Below are 23,617 nucleotides of genomic sequence, written 5' to 3' on the forward strand. Positions count from 1 at the left end.
ACCTAAAGGCCTTCAGCTGTGAGGTACTTCACAGGTGGGAGATACAACGGCAGTGAATTTGGGCTTAATTTTTTTGGCGGACAGGGCAGAGTAAAAATGGTTTTAGATTCCTTATAGAATCATGCTTTCTGTTAATTTAAATCTAGAGATCTTTTTTGACTGACTGGAAACATCCAAAGCTATTGTACCCAAATTAAACTTGGGGAGATACACTTAACAGAGGGAAGACCAGGGTTAAACTAAGTGTCTATGAAAGGTGGTTTACTCCGTAAGGCTGATCATTCAGCAGGGAGCCTGTCCCCAAGAGCTCATTTCTGTTTTCTTGAGTTTTATAAACCTCTAAGTCAGTTCTTCCTTGGGAACTGCTTTTAGGGCAATGGTAGTTTCCAGGTGAACACTCCTCACAATCCTGTACACTTCCTCCAAAACCAAGTGCTGTGAATACAGTGTGTTGTAAACCCAAGAGAAATCACACAGAAGGTAAGGCACTTGCCTTTATGTATGGCCAAAACCAAGTTTGAAAAATCCAAGAGGAGAAGGTAACCATCCATTTGTACCATTATAAAAAGTATCTGAGTATAGCCTGAGTTCTTATTTATGGTCTTTAACCCCTAAAGGATAGGTTGATTTTCTTCAACAGTCAAAGTTTTTGCCCTAAGTATAGGGCAGACTATCTGCCTTCACAAAAGTCATGGCTATTTCCATGACCTCTTTGTATACACTCATTACCACAATTGGTCTCAAGTTTTGGCGTATCTCTTTAAATTGAGATTTTATTTTGCAGTTCAGGGATTGAACCTAAGACCATACACATGCAAGGCGTGTCCACTAGTTGAATTATATCCCAGTATTTTGTTTTGCTTCTGGGCCACACCCAGCAATGCTCAGTAATTATTCCTGGTGGTGCTTGGATGACCATATGGATGCTGGGTCAGGCATATGCAAGGCAAGTGCCCTACCCACTGTACTCTTTCTCCAGCTCTACATCTCAACTTTCAAACAAAGAATTTTAGTTTAGTTCTTTAATCTCTCGCAAGTCACTACAGAAAGCTGAAGTATCTTAACATAGCACTCAGCCACAGTAAGTAGATTACTGGTAACCGTACTGGTAGGCAGCAGCATAGGCAAACTGCAGCAGCATCGTTGTGAAGAAGGGAGCACAGACATCCATTCATCCCGTACCCAGGTAAAATAGGGACTAGGACAACATAAACAACAGTATTTAAAATCTAATTTTATTCCTAAGGTTCAAATTAGCTAGCGGGTAGCACTGAAAATACACTTTCACTATACAAAACAGTGTAAACTGATTATTACGCATTAATAATTCAACACACACTTCTAATGAAAGAAGCTAGATGCAGCCCTTGCTATAAAAAGCTGTAACTGAACAGAAACTAACATACTTAGTCTAAGGCTCTGGCAGTTAACTACAGAATGTCAGTTGTTCCCATTTAAATTTAAAAGCGGAAATAGCAACAATGTGGAAACTTACATTCATCAAAGTAGCATTTAAAATATACATGACTAATAAAGTGAATTTTTAGAGGAGCCACTACTGAGGCCTGAACCTCAGTGGCCACTTGTGGACAGTGATCTCATCCAAAGGGAACGGAATAAATGTCCTTCTCAGAGCACTACCTAGTGCCCTAAGCAGTTGGACTTCAGCAAGGAGGAATTCAGCAAGTAGCAATTGTGGACATGGGACGGAGCCGGAAGAACCCGGGAAAAGGCCTATCTGTCTGCTTTATGGTGTGGACCAGTGTTGCCACAACTTAAGATGAATCTTTCAGTCTCCAGTTAGTAGTGAAAATAATTTTTAAAAATAATCAGTTTTTGAACAATAATTTTCCAGTTCCTTCTGTGCACTGAAATGTCTGGGCTTGAGCTCGGGGCCAGCGCACCTCAGGACTTGAACACGTGCACAGCACGCACCACATACTGCCGGCAGATAGGACACTCACTCATGCGCTTGCCACACTTGGTGCAGGTGACCATGTGGCCACATTCCAGCAGGACACAGTCAATGACAGCGTCCATGCAGATGCGGCACAGGCTGTCATCCTCCTCATCCTGCAGCTGTAGTCGTTCGCCATCTGAAAAGCAACAGAGAAGGGGCTGTGTGCGAGGCCACCAGACAGGCTGTGCGTTCATCGGCCAAGTGACACAGCTCACCTGGTGATCCCAGTGTGGGGAAAAAACGCCCACCTTTCTTGCACTGCGGATCTAACACTAGAAATAGCACTAGTTTTGTGAAGGATGAGAGGTGCTTAGAGCTTAAGAGCAGCTTATGAACTGCCACTATGTTATTCCACTTTATGAAAATACACATAAAGCTTTGTGATAACTGTTTAAACAAAATGCATAAATCTTCGTTTGTCCCACACCTGCTGTGTGTGTGGCCTTACTGAATGCTCCAAGGAGCCCACTGAAGAAAGCACACCCAAGCCTTGGGTCTTCTGTCCCTAGCCATCCTGGCACTGCTGGGGTCAGTCTACATGAAAGAATCCCACTCTGTGACTCTGACTTAGGTTCTGAGAAAATTCAGCCTCTAAAGAAGATTGCTTATTTGGAGTCAAGTTGAACTCAACCTGAGGTTTGGCCAGAGAATTCTCCATACTGAGGTTTTCCTTTCTAGATAGGAACCAGTGGGTTTCACCTCTGTGGGCACGGTTAAGGGAGAAAAAGTTTAAGCTTAAAAAAGCTAGTAGTTTGTGCATTTCAGAAAACCTGATATATTGGGGCTGGAGCGATAGCACAGCGGGTAGGGCGTTTGCCTTGCACGCGGCCGACCCGGGTTCGAATCCCAGCATCCCATATGGTCCCCTGAGCACCGCCAGGGGTGATTCCTGAGTGAAGAGCCAGGAGTGACCCCTGTGCATCGCCGGGTGTGACCCAAAAACTAAAAAACAACAACAACAAAAAAAAACCCTGATATAAAAGATAGATTCCTATGACCTGCAGTCTTAGTTCATGGATGGCTCTGTAGAGTAAAAGTCTGAGCCTTTGTCTCCTGTCCTACTTGAATGAGTTCTTTCATTTCTTAGAGAGGGTCTGAGTTTGTCAGGGCGATATTTGGTAAGGTTTTTGGGGTGAGTCTTGGTCAAGTGGCTGAAACCAATCAAACTAGGAAAATTTCAGTTGTATTTAAAATATGCTTACACACATCTAGAGACTATAAAACAAGGTGATCTTTATGCATTGAGTTGAGAAAAATCACTCTTAATAATCGCGCGTCTTGTGGCCTCAACAAAAAACTCAGTGGAAACGATCATGAACACAGTTGGCATTTACAATGACTGAAGTAAACTCAGTTCCCACCTTATTATGAAAATGCCAGTAATGGCTTGGTACCTCTGAAGCCTCTGCATATTAAGATTCCTGTATCCACTACTGTGGCTACCTCTCAGAAACAGGTGTGCCAAAATAACCTCTGTGATGGACCAAAGAGATAATACAAAGGTTAGGGCACTTGCCTTGCATGTAGCTGACCTGGGTTTGATCCCTAGCACCATTTGATCCCCTGAGCACAGCTAGGTATGGCCCAACAAAAAAATACTTACGCTTATATGAATCTCTTTTGAGTATAAATCTATTAGATCAAATAAATTCCATCATAACTAGTTTCATACACAAAATCACCTCAAGTTAACAATGGGAATCTTAAGTCTAGATAAGAATAAAACATTTGGGGCCAAGTGATAGTATAGTGGGTAGGGCTTTTGTCTTGCACTAGGCCAACCTGGGTTCGATCACTGGCACCCCTTAGTTTACCCTAAGCATGCTAGTGTGGTTCCAAAACAAACCCCCCCCAAAAAAATACCATCTTAATGCAACTGGATTTGTTTTTCCCCCCTTGTCAATCAGTGCTTTTCTACTTCATTCTTTCATCAGTGAAAAATATGGAGCGTCCTAATCTCAGCTTTTGAAGACTTACAAAGAAACCTATTACTACTTGATGTCATAAACTACTTAACATCTTGGTTCAAGGGAATTTTACCCCCTATTCTTACCTCAGTTGAAGTTTTTTAAATCCTAGGTATATGCCTGCAGATGATTTAATGAGAAATCACATTTTTGTAGAGACAAGGAATTTCCTTGGGGAGGGGTAATCTAAGAAATTATGGCAAGAAAAGCAATAGTGAACAAATGATCATCTGACTTTGGCAGTGGTGGTCTCAGAACCAACATCACATCATGATAACTTGGTACTTCAAATCTACAATCAGATTCATATAACTAATTCAGACTTTAAAAGAGGACAGGTTTCCAAATAACAAAGTTTTAAATAATTCTGTTAAAGAGTCTAGAATTTTAAAGCTTAAGGAATGATACTATTGGGGGAAGGTGGTGGAAGAGAGATAAACATACATGACTTCTGATTTTCTTCATTCTCTTTGTATAACCGGTTTACTTTCTCTACCAGTTCCCATTTTTCGCAGCAGCCAGAATAATTGACAAAGTTCCGAGCCAGGATTTCCTTCAGCTGGCGCACACTCATCCCTTCCACATCCTCAAGGCTTGACAGGTCAGACAGCGAAGCCCTCATTCGCTTTTTAGAGAGGCCAGGTGTCTGAAAACAGAGATCTTGCATTACCTAATGATCCTGCAAATCTAGGCCTCTAGAGCAAAGCAAAGCATGCTCTCCTCACCCTCTAGTCATCACTACTCATGGGTGTTTCCCTCCAGTTCTCATCCTTAGGAAGCATTTATTCTGCCTTGCATTTGAACCAGAAAAACATCGTATAGTAATCTAAATTCTACATAGGCAGCATAGATACACTTGACTAAATTGGCTACATGGGCAAGACATGCTACACATGCTTCACATGTCAGAGAATCCAAATTTTATAATCTTACCCTCTCCTCCAAGTTTTCATCATCATCGTCATCGTCGTCGTCGTCATCATCATCAACATCATCTTCTGTGTTTGCTGAAGCTATTTCACTTTGTACCTACACATATGGATCTACTAAGGTCAGGAATTACTTTTAAGATACATCAACCCATAATTAGAGCATGAACTGTCCCTAAGGGAGGACAAGTAACCCCTGGCAGACTCCATGTTTATGGACCCTGCTACTGTCCCTCCCAATGAGTTAAGACATTTTAATTTCATTTACCTTTACACTTACAGTTTACTTTTCATAAGTTTATCTCAAAAGTCAAATTTCTGTGTTTATGTAAACTTGTAAAATATTTACAAGAGTATTAACTTAAGGAAAGTGTCATAAGCGAATGCTCAAGGACATACAAATGATACTGTGACATTTAAAAAATTCTAAATGACTCCTGTGACGTGGAGCCTCTAAGCTACAGAAACTAAAGCTCTTAGTAAGGTTTGCCAAAGCGTTAAGGACATTTCAAAGAATTCAGATCTACATGACGCTGAGAGATTCAAATTCTACAGAATTTGCTTTCTTGACTTCACTGATTGCTTTTAGAAATCCCTCGACAGAGCTAGAGAGGATGTTGGGCTGGGCACTTGCATGCATGCAGCTGACATAGGTTTTCATCACCATGTATCATATAGGCCTCACAGGAGTGACATGAATACAGCCAGATGTGACCTCCCTCACCCACCACCAAAAAACAACAGAAATTTCTCCACACATTCAGAGGTAACGACCAGAAATCCTTAAATTTGGACTATCTTGCTTGTGTCTTTCACTTGATAACTATATTTTGACCATTGCATCAAAAGTCCTACCTTTCCTAAGTGGTGTCATGTATCTCCAAAGTGGAACAAAAGTCAGATGTATCTTTAAAGCACAGCTGGTTTCTTTTGTGTGTGCATCATAATTAGAACTCTTGGGGAAAATACTGAAGCTTAAAGTTTGAACTTTGCTTCTGGTTTTGGGTCATACCTACTGGTCTGGGCAGGAAAATGGGTAGAGCTAAGGACTGAGCTTAGGCTCCTACATGCAGATCGTGTATGCTCTAGCACTTTGAGCTATACTCCCATTCCCCCAAAGTTTGACTTTTCATTTTGTCTTTGTGTGTCACCCAGCTGTTTCTGGCACAGTGGCCCAGGAGATCATATGCTGAACCAGGGATTGAATCAGGGTCAACAGTTTGCAAAGCAAATGCCTTAACTCATGTCCTATCTCTCCAGCCCAACTTAAGACTTTATAATGACTGCGTGGAAGAAAATTAGAACAAACTTTTGTTTTGTTTTTGTTCAACCGGTAGGTGGTACTGAGGGCTTACTCTCAGGGCTCTGCACTCAGGAATCACTCCTGGCAGGCGTGGGGGACCATATGGGATACCAAGGATCAAACCCAAGTCAGATCAGCCACATGCAAGGCAAGCACAGCCCTCCGTTCCCTCTATTTTTCAATAACTCCTTTATGGTAGAAAGCTAAATGTTAGAGAACTGCTCAAAATGTTTCTTTCAGTATGTTAGGATCATTCATATATATAATTAATATTAAGCCTCTACACATTTTGTGCATTTCAGTGAAATGATATTCTGCACTGGTATTTCTTCAAAACTAATGAACAACCACATTCCTCCAGTAATTTCAGATGGCTGTTTCCCATTATTTAAATCAGAATAATTTTTCTGTAACTCTGAGCATAATTCTGAGCATTAGGTTAATTTGGATTGTTTCCATGGTTACTGATACTTAAACAGCCTGTAAACATTCATTTTATTTTTGTGCCACACCCAGTCGTGCCCAAGGCTTACTACTGGCTCTGCACTCAGGGGTCAGCCCTGGCCAACTTGGGGGATCATATGGGATGCCAGAGATTGACCGTCAGCCACATGCCCTACCTACTGGACTGGTTCTGGCCAGTCTATGAACATTTATACATAACTTATATAGGGTTAAGAAGCTGAGGTGTGGGACTGGAGTGATAGTACAGCAGGTAGAGCTTTTGCCTTGCAGTCTGCAGAAATGGATTCTAGGCCTCCTGAGCGTGCCACAACTAAGCCCTGAGTACTGCTGGGTATGGCCCAAAACTAAAACAAAAAAACACAAGTGTACTGGGATCCTTCAGACAAATGACAAATTACAGCCACCCAGCACATAAGCACTGACAAATCAGGAGAACCTGCAACTCGACAGTGAGATCTAGTGCAAGGAGGCATCAAACCCTTGAAGGCTGCACTGTATTTGCCCAGATTAACCATTCACGTCTTGAAGAATTAAGTCGTCATACCTGTGCCAACGTTCCAGATCCAAAGGTCCGGTCTCCACCCATAAGCTCTCCCTGAAATGAAGACAAGGTAGCCGAGGGTGCTGTATAGTTTGAAAAGAATGAATGTGTGAAAAAGCTAGAAGTCTGCGACCTAGAGGAATTGAGACTGCTTGTGTCCATGTCGTCCTCAGCCCCCAGCCCGTGATGGCACAGTACCAGGTCGACCAAGTCTTCTTTCTCTCGACAGGTATCGATTGGGATGTTTCTGAGAATGAGATACTGCCGCAGATCCTTGACTTTCAGTCGCATTAACTGAGGGCGCTGAAAGGACGTCTCCTGTAGTAAGTGACAAGTCGAACATCTACGGAGGTTTTCTTGTAAGACTGAACAAACGGAGCAAAAATCCTTCTTGCAATCACAACATACATGCTGAAGAAACGGAAAAGAAGCATTGCTAGATAGAAGCCATAGTGAAACCATCAATTTTCTTTTTGCCTTCTATTATGAAATTCTATTATGGTTCTTGCAAGGTCCTCCATGACACCAAGTCTTGTCACAGGTGTTTTATGTTCTAAAAACCATCGGATCAAAATAGTCACTGCCAAGGCAGTTTAGATTCACAAGTTCGCAGTCCTTTAAGTAAAATACTCTTATGTTAGTGAATTAAAACCTTTCCACCCCCTGGTACAAACATGTAATTAGCAGAACTAAGCTGACTGGAACCACAAGGAGCAGAAAATACACTCTCTTCTTGCTCCTTTCCTGTGCAATCACCCATTTAAAGGGGACAGTGTAGCAGCAAGAGAAGGTATCTTTCCCGAGGTCGGCTCTGCAGCCCACCAGCAGTGATCTGTACTTGACCACCTTCCCTCCGAGGCCCTTTCCAATCTTTTTTCTTTCTTGTGCCCCTCACCCTGTCTACCAATAGGCCCCCAGGTCATGTGCCATGCTCATTCATTGATACAATTTTCACCCCTTGGAAAATCTTGGGGTCCCCCAGCTGAGAAGTGCAGCTCTACAGAGCCTGGAAGCCATGCCACTATCTAAATTTATAAGAAGAAACACTTAAAAGGTATGATCATTTCTGCTTGTTGCACTGTTATCACAAGCTAATGCTTGTTCCTTTAACTATTTTAAAAGCAAATTTATGATTAAGGCCTATGAAGAATCTAGGTGATAATTTGCAGAACGACTTTGTCTTAAAGAACCCTTTAACACAAGGGTTTTATGCTGATTCACAAACAGCAGTTCTCTGTTAAGAATATGGATGGGCATACGGTTTTGAAGTTGACACAGAGTTAGAATAAAACATCTCTTAACAAAATTATAGACTAAATCTCTTGCTTTGTACCAGAAGCATGATCAGGAAGAATCAAAGTACAAAATGTTCAGTCACTCAATGATGCCTCGTAATGTCTAGTCAGGAAAGGTTTTATTTATCTAGGGTGCGAGGGAGTTGCTTCCCAAGCAGTGCTTAGGGGGTCCGGGAGCCAATCATGATGAAACCTGGCTAACAGCTCAATGCTTTGTTAGAACCCAAGGCCACACACATGTGAAGCATGCATTCCAATCTCTACCCATCATCCTTGTAATATTTCATTCAACTTACCTTCTTTCTAAAGACTGAAAATGAAAGTCCACAGGCTTTGCAAACTATATTAGGCCCTTCCGTAGGTGCTGGTGGATATGCAGAAAAATCAGAGTTTGGTGTAAATCTGAAGGGCCCAGTGCCTCCTGCAAATCCTGACTGCTGGCCCCTAACAGCTCCGGTTCCCATGACTTCATTCAGCAGCCCACAGCATGAAGCCCACATGGATGTAGCGCCCGCCTGAAGAGGAACACAAGTAAGGACCACAGTTAAAGTCAAAGTGGAAACCGGGCTCTCTGGAATGTTCGGGGAATGCCATTCTGGAAAGATAAGTTTACTTTAAATAAGTGATATTATTCCCTCAAGTGTCACACTCAAGTGTCTTAGAAAAACACCGTTTTCTGGTATTTCCAAAGAGTATTTGGCACTGGGAATATTCATGGTAAATTGGGTTTTATTTTCTTTTGGGGCACACCTGGTGACACTCAGAGGTAACTCTTGGTTCTGCACTCAAAAATTACTCTTGGTGATACTGGGATTCCATACGGGGTACCAGGGATCAAGCCTGAGTTGTCTGCCTGCAGGGCAAACACCCTACCCACTGTAATCTGTCTCCAGCCCCTCATCATAAATTGCTAACAAGACATTTGTTCCCAATTTTATTAAATAAAAGTATAACACAAACTCAGTATGTATGTTCCTAGGAAAAAAATACCAGCTAGAAACACATCCTGTGCAGTGTTTAGAATATGCTTACCCCAAAAAACACTGTGCCCTGTTTATCTGAAACGAAAACATCATACTGACTGGCAGCCCGACACTGGGACTAGACAGCAGGATTCTATACATCGATGCAGATTTTCCAACTAGCATTAGGCAGAAAGGAAATAGTTTAAAATTACTTAATTTCATTACACATTTTGGGGGCAGGGGAGATAGTACACAAAGTCTTCCAAGCAGTCCTTGAGCCTGGGGCTAACATCCAGTGATACAGGACAACTACGTGTTTCCAGTATTCTTAAAATTACTGTATATCCAGTTCTTTAAGAAATCACTATCATCATCATCATCCCGTTGATTGTTGATTTTCTCAAGTGGTCTTAGTAACGTCTCCATTCATCCTGGCCCTGAGATTTTAGCAGCCTCTCTTTACTCGTCCTTCCCAATGGTGCCGCGCTACAGGCTCTTTCAGGGTTAGGGGAATGAGGCCCATCATTGTTACTGGTTTTGGCATATGAATACGCCACGGGGAGTTTGCCAGGCTCTCCCATGTGGGCAGGAAACTCTCGGTAGCTTGCCAGGTTCTCTGAGAGGGAGAACTAGGCTATAGGATGCATTAAAACTATTTTAAATAGCCATGTGGGATACTATAAAGGATTATGCTATTCTTGTTTCCACCAAGAGTAATAAGCTATATTAAACACAGGAAAAGGGGGCTGGAGCGATAGTACAGTGGGTGCCTTGCACGAGGCTGACCCGGGTTCGATCCCCGGCATCCCGTATGGTCCCCTGAATACCGCCAGGAGTGATTCCTGAGTGCAGAGCTGGAGTAACCCCAGTGCCTCGCTGGGTGTGACCCAGAAAGCAAAAAATAAACACGGGAAAAGGGAAAGGTATAAGAGTAAGAAACAGCAAAACAAGGTTCAGATCAGTTTAAGTATCAGTTCCTGCTTAAATACTCTTGATTTTTGTTTTGTTTTGTTTCTGGTCACACCTGGCAATGCTCAGGAGTTACTCCTGGCTCTGTAATCAGAAATCACTCTTGGTGGTGCTTGCAAAACCATATTGGATGCCAGGGATCGAACCTGGTTTAACTATTTGCAAGGCAAGCACCCTACCCCCTATACTATCTCCCTAGCCCCAACACACATTGCAATTTTTAGGAAAATAGTGTTGTCTTTAAAAGTCAGGTTGGATGGAACCTCAAACTTTACTACAAAGCAGTAACAATTAAAACAGCATGGTACTGGAACAAAGGCAGAGCCGTAGACCAATGGAACAGGGTGGAATATCCCTACACACAACCCCAAATGTATGACCATCTAATCTTTGATAAGGGAGCAAGAGATGTGAAGTGGAGCAAGGAAAGCCTCTTTAACAAATGGTGCTGGCACAACTGGACAACCACATGCAAAAAAATGGGTTTAGACCTTGACCTGACACCATGCACAAAAGTCAGATCAAAATGGATTAAAGACCTCAACATTAGACCACAAACCATAAGGTACATTGAAGACAAGGTCGGCGAAACCCTCCACGATATTGAAGATAAAGGTATCTTCAAACGTGACACGGAACTAAGCAATCTAGTAAAAACAGAGATCAACAAATGGGACTACATTAAACTAAAAAGCTTCTGCACCACAAGAGATACAGTGACCAGAATACAAAGACTATCCACAGAATGGGAAAGGATATTTACACAATACCCATCAGATAAGGGGTTGATATCAATGGTATATAAAGCACTGGTTGAGCTCTACAAGAAGAAAACATCCAACCCCATCAAAAAATGGGGCAAAGAAATGAACAGAAACTTTACCAAGGAAGAAATACGAATGGCCAAAAGGTACATGAAAAAGTGCTCTACATCACTAATCATCAGAGAGATGCAGATCAAAACAACCATGAGATACCACCTCACACCACAGAGACTAGCACACATCCAAAAGAACAAAAGCAACCGCTGTTGGAGAGGATGTGGGGAGAAAGGGACCCTTCTTCACTGCTGGTGGGAATGCCAACTGGTTCAGCCCTTCTGGAAAACAATTTGGACGACTCTCAAAAAATTAGATATTGAATTCCCATTTGACCCAGCAATACCACTGCTGGGAATATATCCCAGAGAGGCAAAAAAGTACAATCGAAACAACATCTGCACATGTATGTTCATCGCAGCACTGTTTACAATAGCCAGAATCTGGAAAAAACCCGAATGCCCCAGAACGGATGACTGGTTGAGGAAACTTTGGTACATCTATACAATGGAATACTATGCAGCTGTTAGAAAAAAGGAGGTCAAGAATTTTGTAGTTAAGTGGATGGGCATGAAAAGTTTCATGCTGAGTGAAATGAGTCAGAAAGAGAGAGACAGACATAGAAAGATTGCACTCATCTATGGTATATAGAATAACAGAGTGGGAGACTAACACCCAAGAACTGTAGAAATAAGTACCAGGAGGTTGACTCCATGGCTTCGAGGCTGGCCTCACGTTCCGGGGAAAGGTCAACTCAGAGAAGCGATCACCAACTACATTGTAGTCGAAGGCCATGTGGGGGAAGGGAGTTGCGGGCTGAATGAGGGCTAGAGACTGAGCACAGCGGCCACTCAACACCTTTATTGCAAACCACAACAGCTAATTAGAGAGAGAAAACAGAAGGGAATGCCTTGCCACAGTGGCAGGGTGGGGTGGGGGGGAGATGGGATTGGGGAGGGTGGGAGGGACACTGGGTTTACGGGTGGTGGAGAATGGGCACTGGTGAAGGGATGGGTTCCAAACTTTGTATGAGGGAAGTATAAGCACAAAAGTGTATAAATCTGTAACTGTACCCTCACGGTGATTCTCTAATTAAAAATAAATAAATTAAAAAAAAAAAAAGTCAGGTTGGATGGGGCCAGAGAGAAAATACAGTGGTTCAGGTGCTTCTGCACACAGCTGACCCAGGATTGATCCCCAGTACTATATATAGGTCCCCTAGTTCCCTTAACTTAGCACAGCCAACAGTAAGCCCTGAACACTGTCAGGTGTGGCCCCCAAAGAAAATGAAAGTAAAATAAAAGTCAGGTTAAGGATTGGGAAGATGGCTCAAAAGGCAAGCATATAGGTGGCAGCCCTGGGTTGGATCCCTAGCACCCTCCACCAAGCACTGCACCAGGAGTAACCAGCCCTTCCAAAATAAAGCCCAGGGGCTGAAGCGATAGCACAGCTGGTAGGGCATTCGCCTTGTACGTGGCCAATCCAGGTTCGATTTCCAGCATCCCATATGGTCCCTTGAGCACTGCCAGGGGTAATTCCTGAGTGCAGAGCCAGGAATAACCCCTGTGCATCGCTGGGTGTGACCCAAAATGCAAAAACAAAACAAAACACAAAAATAGTCGGGTTAAATTGTAATATTTCTTGTGATAAGTACTTCAGACACTAGTGCATTTTCCCAAAGTGACAGTGTAGTTCCAACTCCTAGGGGGTGCTGGAGTTATCGGGAGGAGGCAGTAGCCTGGAGTGCTAATCTTTTTATTTGCTAAAAGACGGGAGACCGGGAAAGGTGTAGTTTTTGAGAAGTGGTCAGGAGGCCAAACAAGTTTGGAAACCTCTTCATCTATAGTCATGGTTTAAACAAAAAAACCCTGAAAATCTACTTATCAGAGGTTCATTTGAAGATTGTTCTTTTGGCAATGGCGTAATCTGAAATTCTTTCAACAGTCTGTTTTATTAAGAAAACAGAAAATGTTTTATCTTAAGATTTGGGGGTTGAGGGCTGAATAAATAATCAGGTAGGGCACTTGCCTTATACATGTCCCCGGTTCCCTGAGCCTGCAAGAGTAATCCCTGATTGCAAAGCCAGAAGTAAGCCCTAAGTACCTCCAGGTGTGGCCCCAAAACAAAATAACAAAAAAATGGGGAGCAAGCCGAAGAAACCGAGTGGTTAAGGCGCTGCTTGGTTTGCATGCAGCTGACCCACAGTTAATCCCTAGCACCACATGGTCCTCCAAGCACTGCTCGGAGTTAGCCCTGAGCACAGCCAGATGTGGCCCCAAAATTCAGAGACCAAACGATGGGCTCATCTCTAGCAGGTGTGAGGTTTCGAGCTTAGTCCCCACCACTCCCTGAGTGGAGTGTGACCCAGGCAGCTCTGCCATTATTCAGTCTCCAGCATAGCATAACCCAGAGTGGGAGCAGGCGACCTGAAGAGGACAGCAACAAAGGGAGGGAAAAGGAAAGGGAAAGTTTACCTTGCATACAACACCTTCGGGGAGAACTGTACCTCAACTACATAAAGTTCCACTGCAATAAGCTTCTATTCATTCCAGGAGTTCAAAGAACTGACATTTTTGAGAGAACTGCTGTTTTTTGAGTTTCCTTTTTTATTATTATTTTTTATTTTTGTACCACATCCAGCAGTGCTCAGGGGTTACGCCTGTCTCTGCACTGAGGAATTACTCCTGGCATTTCTTGGGGAACCATATGGGATGCTGGGGATTGAACCCGGGTCAGCTACGTACAAGATTAAGCATCTTACCTGCTATATACCATCTTCTTCTGTATTTTGAGTTTCTATCCAAAAACCCTCATTGTTTTACCACCCTCCCCTGCTCACTTTTTTTGTTGTATTTAATTTAATAAGACACACCCTACCCATTTTCCATAAAATCATAGAGGGAAATATATATATGCCTCTTGGAGATCCCAGTGAGCTACTGAGAGTATCTTGCCTGCATGGCAGAGCCTGGCAAGCTCCTGGTGGCGTAATTGATATGACAAAAACAGTAACAATAACAGGTCTCATTCCCCTGACCCTGAAAGAGCCTCCAATCGTTAGGAAAGATGAGTAAGGAGAGGCTGCTAAAATCTCAGGGCTGGAACGAATGGAGACATTACTGGTGCCGGCTTGAGTAGATCAGTGAACAACAGGATGACAGTGACAGTGATTTTAGCTTCCTAGTGACCTGTTCAATAAAAAAATTAAATAGTTGTGTTTGCTTTCATCCCCTTTCTGATCTTGGGAAGATGATGTCTCCCCAGCTCCTGTGAAAGTTCCTTGTGGACAGAACTTATTTCTTCACAGCATCTACTTCCACCTTAAGTAAATAATTATAACTGATTTATCTCTTTAAAGGCAAAGTAGGGGCTGGAGCAATAGCATAGTGGGTAGGGCGTTTGCCTTGCATGCGGCCAACCCGGGTTCGAATCCCAGCATCCCATATGGTCCCCTGAGCACTGCCAGGAGTAATTCCTGAGTGCAAAGCCAGGAGTAACTCCTGTGCATCTCCGGGTGTGACCCAAAAAGCAAATAAATAAATAAATAAAAAATAAAGGCAAAGTAGTAGTATTTAACTTTAGCATACTACCTACAAAGTTCAAATTGTGTCTTGTTGAAAAAGAATAATAAAGGTAAAAATTCCTACCCAAAAAGTAAAATATTTCTAGCAATTTTCCCTTTTCTATTTTCTTTTTTAATTAATTCTTTTTTGGGGGGGGCGCTTTTTTTGATTATACCTGTGATACTCAGGGGTTAATTTTGGTTCTGCACCCAGGAATTACTTCTGGTGGTGCTCGGAGGACCATATGGGACGCTGGGAATCGAACATTGATGAGCCACATGCAAGGCAAACACACCACCTGCTGGACTATTGCTCCGGTCTCCCCTTTTCTTTTCTTTCCCCCCCCCCCCCGCTTTTTGGGTCACACCCAGCGATGCTCAGAGGTTACTCCTGGCTTTGCACTCAGGAATTACTCCTGGCAGTGCTTGGGGGACCATATGGGATGCTGGGGATCGAACCCGGGTCGGCCGCGTGCAAGGCAAACGCCCTACTCACTGTGCTATCACTTCAGCCCCCCAAACCCTGATGATTTTATTATTTCATGTAACTAGTTAAATTCCTTCCATTTGAGGCTGTTAACCATGACAGGGACTGCACACATACCTGGCCGTTGTGCCTGCCAGGTGTCAGACATCAGGCTGAGGATTGCAGCCTGGTGCTAACCAAGGCTTATGCTGCCTCAGTTGTGCTTGCACAATGTGGTGCTCACTGCGAGTTGCTGCAGTGCCCATAAATGTGCAGACACACTAAGCCACTGGGCTCCTAATGAAACTCCTCCTTTTTCTGGTGTAGAGGTTTGGGTGTGGTTCTCAGGGTATGCCTAACTGTGCTCAGGGATCTCTCCTGGTGGTGCTTGGGGTACCATATGAGGTGCCGGGGATGAAACCTGGGTAAGCCATGTTCATGGCAAGCACCTTACTTTCTGGACTATCTTGGGCTCACTTTGGAGGAAGGGGTCACTGCTGGTGAGGGTTGAATACGTTTGTCATATGCTTTGTTCTAACAGATGAGGCTTACTTGAAAATTAAGACAAATTTCATACCATGTTAATATGATCATTAAAATTCTATTTTTTTTTTTTGCTTTTTTTTTGGGCCACACCCGGCGATGCACAGGGGTTACTCCTGGCTCTGCACTCAGGAACCACTCCTGGCGGTGCTCAGGGGACCATATGGGACGCTGGGAATCGAACCTGGGTCGGCTGCGTGCAAGGCAAACGCCCTACCCGCTGTGCTATCGCTCCAGCCCTGATCATTAAAATTCTTGACTAAAAATATTAACAGCAGTGATGTAAAAAATTTCTTTCAGTAAACAAGTAAAATCCCTGTTAAACTCCAGTATTTAAAGATAACAGTAACAGTATCATCTCATGCCTCATACTTCTGTAAAGGGGAGGGAGTTTCCTCTTCCGTCCCCAAAAGAGGAAAATAATAAACCACTTGTTTTTCTCATTATAAAAAAATTTTTTTAAGAAGCCAAAGAGATAGTACAGCATTGGAGTGCTTGGCTGGCATGCAGTCAACCTGGGTTTGATCCCCAGCATCCCATCTGGTTCCTCTCCACTCCTACAACGCTGCCAGAAGTGATCCAAAAAACAAACAAAGGTCAAGTAAACCCTCAGTGTTTCCCCAGCTAAAAACATATTACTGGGGCCAGAGAGATAGTACAGCAGGTAGGGTGCTTGCTTTGCATGTAACTGATCCAGGTTCAATCCTCAGCATCCCATATGGTACCCCCAGCACCTCCAGGAGTGATTCTTGAGTGCAGAGCCAGGAGTAATTCAAGTATTGCCAGGTGTGACCACCCCCCCCAAAAAAAAAATAAAAACATGTTGCTGTGAACTAATATTTGCTACAAGCCAAAGATTATAGCAGAGGGAAAGTGGTAACAGTAAAGGCAAAATAATGATTAGCTTTCACTCTAATATTGGGACAAATAAATACTTTCCACAAAGAGAATAATATCTCTAATACAGTACTCAGAACCATACTGAAAAGTAAAAATTCTGACCTAGCAAATCAAAAATTTGTTTATTCTTATTCTCCAAAGGGCTGGAGGACAGCATAGTGGGTAGTGCGTTTGCCTTGCACACGGCCGACCTGGGTTCGATTCCTCCGTCCCTCTCGGAGAGCCCAGCAAGCTACCGAGAGTATCCCGCCCACACGGCAGAGCCTGGCAAGCTACCCGTGGTGTATCCAATATGCCAAAAACAGTAACAACTCTCACAATGGAGACATTACTGATGCCCGCTCAAGCAAACAGATGAGCAATGGGATGACAGTGGCAGTATTCTCCAAAAGTAGCATTCTTGTTCAGAAGTTTGAAACAGTGGAAGCCCAGCCATGAGTTTTATTTGGAGTTATCTTTCTTTCCTCAACCAGCATATCTTTAAAATGTAATTTCTAGAACAGAGAGATAGAACAGGGGTTAATGCCCTTCCTTGTTGCTAACCCGACCCTGGTTGGATCATCAGCACAGCGGTCTCCTGAGCACTGAGCCAGAAGTCAGCCCTGAGCACTACCTTGTGTGGCCCAAAATACAAAAATAAAACAAAAACTTTAATTTGTTTCCCCTTGAGGTACTGTTTCTGGCACTGCAGTGTAGATATGAAGGTGATCAGTTACGTGAGTGAACCTCCCCAGAATCCTTGGTGCAGGTGTTTTTCATCCTGTACCACAACAGTTGGAATGGCTGGTGTCACTGCCTCTTGCTTAAGGGATATAAAACTGCTCTTAGTGGTTGCCTGAGAACTGGTCTACAAAACTGAGCTGGGGGTTGGGGAGGGCACACGCAGGAGGCTGCTGAGACAACGGTGGAGGGTGAGGTGTTGGAACGTTCTATGAATGAAACCCTACCATTAAACTATTGCAATCACAGTGCCTAAAACAAAGCTTAATTTTTAAAAAGATAGTGGAGGCTAGAGAGAGTATGTCCGGTAATATGCTTGCTTGCCTTTCATAGACGGCTGAACAGGTTTTGATGCCCAACATGCCTTCTGGTCCCCCAAACACGACCAAGAGAGAGCCCTCAGCCAGAGCCAGGTGTAAGCCCTGAGCATAGTAAGTGTGCCTCCCCCGACTCCTGCAATAAAAGAGCAGTGGTTGGATTCACCAGGGGGATTTTTTAAGGGCTGGAGAGAGTGCAACAGATAGGGAGCTTGCCTTGCACATGGCCAACCTGCGTTCGATCCATGGCATCCATGTGGTTCCCCAAGTCCGGCCAGGAGTGATCCTTAAGAATCTCTGGATGTGGGGCCGGAGTGATAGCACAGCGGGTAGGGCGTTTGCCTTACACACGGCCGACCCGGGTTCGATCCCCGGCATCCCATATGGTCCCCTGAGCACCGCCAGGAGTAATTCCTGAGTGCAAAGCCAGGAGTAAACCCTGAGCATTGCTGGGTGTGACCCAAAAAGCAAAAAAAAAAAAAACCCAAACAAGAATCTCTGGATGTGCCTCCCCACCAAAAAAAGAACAACTTACCAAGTGGGCCTTGATAAATATTAAACCTGGGTCCTAGCCCTAAAGATTCAGCCTAGGCATCAAGACTCCTGTCTGGATTTCTCTAGACACTGAAGTCTCGTGTTACACTGGTATCAAATGCCAATTCTTCTTCTTTTATTTATTTATTTTTTGTTTTTTGGGTCACACCTGGCGATGCACTCGGGAAACACTTCTGGCAGTACTCAGGGGACCATATGGGATGCTGGGAATCAAACCTGGGTCGGCTGCATGCAAGGCAAACGCCCTGCCGGCTGTGCTATCACTCCAGCCCCTAATACCAATTCTTTTTTGTTTGTTTGTTGTTTTGGGTTTTTGTTTTGTTTTGTTTTGCTTTTTGGGTCACACCTGGCGATGCACAGGGGTCACTTCTGGCTCTGCACTCAGGAATTACTCCCGGCAGTGCTCAGGGGACCATATGGGATGCTGGGAATCAAACCCGGGTGGGTCGAATGCAAGGCAAACGCCCTGCCGGCTGTGCTATCACTCCAGCCCCTTAATGCCAATTCTTATACTGTTTTTTCCCCAAAAGATGAGATGCACCAGATTTTAGCAGGCCAATGGTACTATATTTCACTCCCTATATGGAATGGGTTTAAAATGTATAAGATTTAGGGCCAGAATAATAATACAGTGGGTTGGTTGGGTGCTTGCCTTGCACACGGCTAACTATATGTATGTAAAACTATATATACATATATACATATATATATAATTTTGGTTTTTTACTGGTAGCACCAGTTGCAGAACATAACTTAAGCTGGGCAGCCCACTAATCTTGATAATATGCCACGAAGCTTCCAGCATAGCTGGTCAAACAGCAGTTCTTTCCATTTTGTTGAGTGAAGACAGAAAGACAGAGAAGGTAGATCTGAGTCTCAGTAAGTGTTATACCAAGCATGTTTAAGTTCCTTTGCTACAACCCAAAGAGCTGAAAATATTCCTTGTATTTGCTTCTTCCTAGAGAACGAATTAAACTTTCTATAGGAGTGTAAATGAAGGTGTGTTATCCACAAACCTAACTTAATTAGTATCATTGCTTTGTCACACAGCAGTAAGGGACTGCTGACTGAGTGGAGGAGACAGTGTTTGAGCCACACCAGAACTCAGAGTTTCACCACCGGAGCTTTGTTTTAAACCCTAAACTTTCAACATAGTATATTCAATGTCCGTGTGCTAAACATGAAAAGATATTTCAGGAGCCAGAGGGATAGTATAGCCAGGTAAGGTGCTTCACTTGTACACCAACCTGAGTTCGATCCCTGGTACCCCCTATAGTCCTGAGCAGTGCCAGGACTGATTTCTAAGTGTAACCTCTGAGTATCTTCAGGTGTGGCTCAGAAACCAGAAAAGAAAAGATGTTTCAAATCTTAGCAACACTAATATTAAAAAGATCTTCCATTTTAAAATTAAAATTAAATTTTTCTATAGAACTTAAAGCAAAGTAGAAGAAACAAGTTGATACAATCAAAAATCTTCACCTTCTGGACAGAGATAGTACTGTGGGAAGGATGCTTGCATTGCATGCGGCCAACCCGGGTTCAATTCCTGGCATCCCATATTGTCCCCTGAGCACTGCCAGGAGTGTTTCCTCAGTGCAAAGCCAAGAGTTATGCCTGAGCATCACTGGGTATGGCCAAAAAAATCTTCACCTTAAAGCCATCTGAGAAATATGGTTCTTAGCCTGCAGAAGTTCTTATTGAAACTGCTTTGTGAGTCGAAATATATTATGCAGGGAACTCTACTTGCTTAATGACCAAATATCAGACCATACACAACAAAGGAGAAAATTCTACACAAAGGAGAAAATCCTAGTTACGATCTCATATGTTTTGGACATGAAAAATGTGGCAAAAAACAGATTCTCATCTTAAAAATATATAACATTTGTAGGCAAGACCTCTGACCAAATAGATTGGTTTTTACAATAATGCATGCTGAAGACCATAAATGATAGTTTCCTATTTAGGTTTTTTTTTTTTTTTTTAATGTTCAGGGTTACTCCTGGCTCTGCACTCAGGAATTATTCCTGGTGGTGCCAGGGATTGAACCCGGGTCGGCCACGTGCAAGACAAATACCCTACCTGCTGTACTATCGCTGCAGCCCCCAACCCTGTTTGTTTTTTAAGTGGTATACTTGATCCTTTGCACCACTAGGAGAAAAAAAAAGAAAATTGTATCCAGTAGATAACTATCTCCTAACATCTTGTTCTGAGCTTGGAAGAATGCACATTAGTATAATTAAGGGAGAAATCAATATAAATATTGGAAAACAAGAATCATTAAATCTAACAGGACACCAATTTGAATTTTGTTTTTTATCTCAAAGATATTACTCTAAGGACAGTTACTTGAATCTTTGCGAGATAAAACATTTCAAGTCAGTTCCTAAAGGGAAAGGATAAAGAAAATACGTGTTCAAAAAAAGAGAGAAAGAAAATACATGTTTTATACGTATTCTAAAATCAGCTGCTCCTGGAGTGAAGATTTACTTATCTACTTGTTTAGTCTAGAGAGTAATTTTAATTCCACTCAAGAATCTACTTAGAGGGGTCAGAGAGAGTTCAGCCCGTGTGAGCCAGGTTTGATTCCCAGACTCCATATGATCCTTTGAACACTGCTGGGGGGACATCTGGGTGTGGCCACCCCCATAAAAAATATATATATATATATAATTCCATAACATTAGCAATCATGGACCGTGCATATAATCTACAGATAAGCATATTGAAAATCAATTTCAATATCAAACAAAGTTAAATAGTCCAAGCCCTATTTTGTAATTTCTTTTCATAAAGAAAAAAATCAAAACCCTGATGTCATCTTGCTCAGTATCATATCTATTTAGGTCAGCATTTTGCGTCATAAAAATAGACCTTTTCAACTACCATCAAACTTTTTTCCTAAAATTTTAACTACAAAGACAGCACCTTCCATTTAAATTTAAAAAACTTTTTGGGGCCAGAAGGATAGTATGGTGGCAGGGAGGGCACTTGCCTTGCATGTGGATAACAAGGGTTCATTTACCAGGAACCATATGGTCCCCTGAGCCCTGCCAGGAGTGATCCCTGAGCACAGCTTGGTGTAGACCAAAAACAAAAACCAAAAATTAAAACACTTAAAATATGATTAAAAGAAATTAAGGGGGGCCAGAGAGATGGTACAGTGGATAAGGCACCTGCTTTGCACATGGCCAACCCGGGTTTGATTCCATATGGTCCCATATGGGCCATATCCCATATGGTCCAGTGAGCACTGCCAGGAGTGATTCCTGGTGTGGCCCCAAAACAAAAAGACATTAGACAATGGAACTGTCCCAAATTCTCTCCTACATTTAGTTCCTTGATGTACAACAAATACATTCTTCAAAGCAGTAAGAAGATTTCTGCATTGAACAGAGTAACGATTTTCAGGAAAGTTACTTTTGGATATTTAATATATTAAACTAGAATGTTTTATAAAAGCCCTTACAATAACCTATTTCAACGCCAAATTAAAAGTTACCAGAAATGGCTTGGTTCTTGGGGATTTTGCCTTCTTCCCCCCCCCCCCCGGCCCCCACCTCACATCACATTCTACCTTGTGTCACTGTAAACGTCAAGGATGGGGCTGTATTTCCAACCTCTTCGCCTGTGGCTGTCTCCCTCTTAGGTCACACATCGAGGATTTGTGAGCTTTCATGATTTCTAGTCACAGGACAAGCCCTTGTTCATAAGGTCTATTTCCCCCCTTCACACCTCCTTGGTGACCTCGGTTCTGTATCTGTCTTGCCCCTGGAGGCTTGATTTTGTTTGTTTGTTGGGGGGGGGGCTGGGACCACACCCGGCGGTGCTCAGCGGGTTACTTCACGCTCTGCACTCAGGAATCACTACTGGCACTGCCAGGGGAAAGGGGCGGACCGTATGTGATGCTGGGGATCGAACCCGGGTCCGCCGCGCGCCCCGCGAGCGCCCTACCCACTATACTCTATCTCGGTCCCTTTGATTGTGTCCAGCCCGCGGCTCTTACCGTCTTTCCCACCGCGCTCTTTACGGCGATGACTGCAGCCACCGACGTGGGGAAAACCCTCTGCCTCGACCCCACTTGCTATATCGTGGGCAGACTGATGAATCGCTGCCCCGACGGGCGCTCCGGGGAACCCTGAGAACTTCCAGCGATCCGGTTTGGAGAAGCGGCTCCCCGAAGTAGGCCAGAGGCAGCCCCCTTCCCCCTTTGCCCGAAACTTCTCACTCGGGGATGCTCCCACGCGCTCACACCCACCTCGGAGCAGTCAAGCTGTCAAATTCCTTCCTGCGTACCTAGCGACGACCGAGGCGCGTCTCCTTCGCCAGCGCGCCGGGGCACGGCCACGGGGGTACAGAGATCGGGGGTCGCCGTCCCCGCCGCGCCGCCGCGCCCGCCCTCCCGCCCGCCCGGTCGCCCGCGCCCGGCCTCCCGGCGTCCCGCACCGCTCGGGTCGCTGCCGTTCTGCGCAGCCCTGCCCGCGAGTCCCGTGATGTGCCCCGCGGCTGGGTGAGCTCAAGAACTCGGGGCGCGGGAGGGCACGGCGCGGGCCGGGGCTCGGCGGGCGGGGGCGGGCGGCGGGGGGCTGCCCGCGGCCCCGACCCCAGGAGGCCCACCCGCCCCCCCCCCGGCCCGGCGCCGAGAGGGGCCCACCCCGGCGGGAGCGCGGGGGGCGCCCGACCTCTCCCCCCACCACCACCCTCGGCGGGATGACGGGCGGCGCCACCCGAGGTCAGGGGGTCGTGGAGCCCCCAAGCTCCGTCCCGGGCCGCTGAGGGCCCCCCGCGAGGCTCCCCGCGCCGGTCAGGACCCCCTTCGGCCGACCTGACTTGCCGGCGGGACAACCCGTGAAGAGAAAGGAAGGCATCTCATGGGCGCCGCGGGCGGTAGGAGAGAGGGGAAGAAGGGCCGCCCGACTCCACCGTCCCCTCACCTTCATGGCCGCGACCGCCGCGTCCGGGTCGCCGCTGCCCGACAACTCTGCACCATACCAGCTCCTCACACCACCGCCCTCCTTCTAGGCGGCGAGCACGGCTCCTCCCGGAGGCAGCCAGCGTCCCGACGTAAGGGGCGTGGTCACGCCCACCGCGAGCGGCGGCCGAGGCGGCCAATCCGGAGCCGACGCTCGGGGGGCCGGTCACCAGAGCCAATGGGGTGGCGGCAGCGGGGCGGAGCCGGGGCTGCGCCGGGTGCGGAAGACTCCATTCCGCCCGGCGCCCTCGGGCCGGCTTGGGCGTGGCGGCGGGCGCTCGGCCGGGCGCTCTCTCTGTGGGGCGGCTGGGCTAGGAGTCGGCGTCCCCATAGCGACCAGTGCGGAAGGGATTTGGCTTTAGCCCGCCTG

General features: G+C 44.9%; 1 protein-coding gene across 1 annotated transcript; it reads right to left on the reverse strand.

Moving 5' to 3' along the window:
- Nucleotides 1-1,214: 1,214 nt before the first annotated feature.
- Nucleotides 1,215-23,337, reverse strand: RNF34 (ring finger protein 34). Its single transcript, XM_012933353.2, has 6 exons — nt 23,210-23,337; nt 8,757-8,975; nt 7,169-7,576; nt 4,861-4,956; nt 4,372-4,573; nt 1,215-2,096 (listed from the first exon to the last, which is right to left on the reverse strand). Exons 1-6 carry the CDS (start codon nt 23,213-23,215, stop codon nt 1,906-1,908), a joined length of 1,122 nt encoding a protein of 373 aa, XP_012788807.2. The 5' UTR covers nt 23,216-23,337; the 3' UTR covers nt 1,215-1,905.
- Nucleotides 23,338-23,617: the final 280 nt, after the last annotated feature.

This window comes from Sorex araneus, chromosome 9 (assembly GCF_027595985.1).
Source record: "Sorex araneus isolate mSorAra2 chromosome 9, mSorAra2.pri, whole genome shotgun sequence".
Classification (NCBI taxonomy): domain Eukaryota; kingdom Metazoa; phylum Chordata; class Mammalia; order Eulipotyphla; family Soricidae; genus Sorex; species Sorex araneus.

Excerpts from the sequence above, each read along its gene's own strand:
- RNF34 (XM_012933353.2), bottom strand. Across the intron at positions 4,957-7,168 it reads GATCTGGAACGTTGGCACAG|GTACAAAGTGAAATAGCTTC; the intron begins GTATGACGACTT and ends CCATATGTGTAG. Across the intron at positions 2,097-4,371 it reads TGAAGAAAATCAGAAGTCAT|ATGGCGAACGACTACAGCTG; the intron begins GTATGTTTATCT and ends GTTGCTTTTCAG.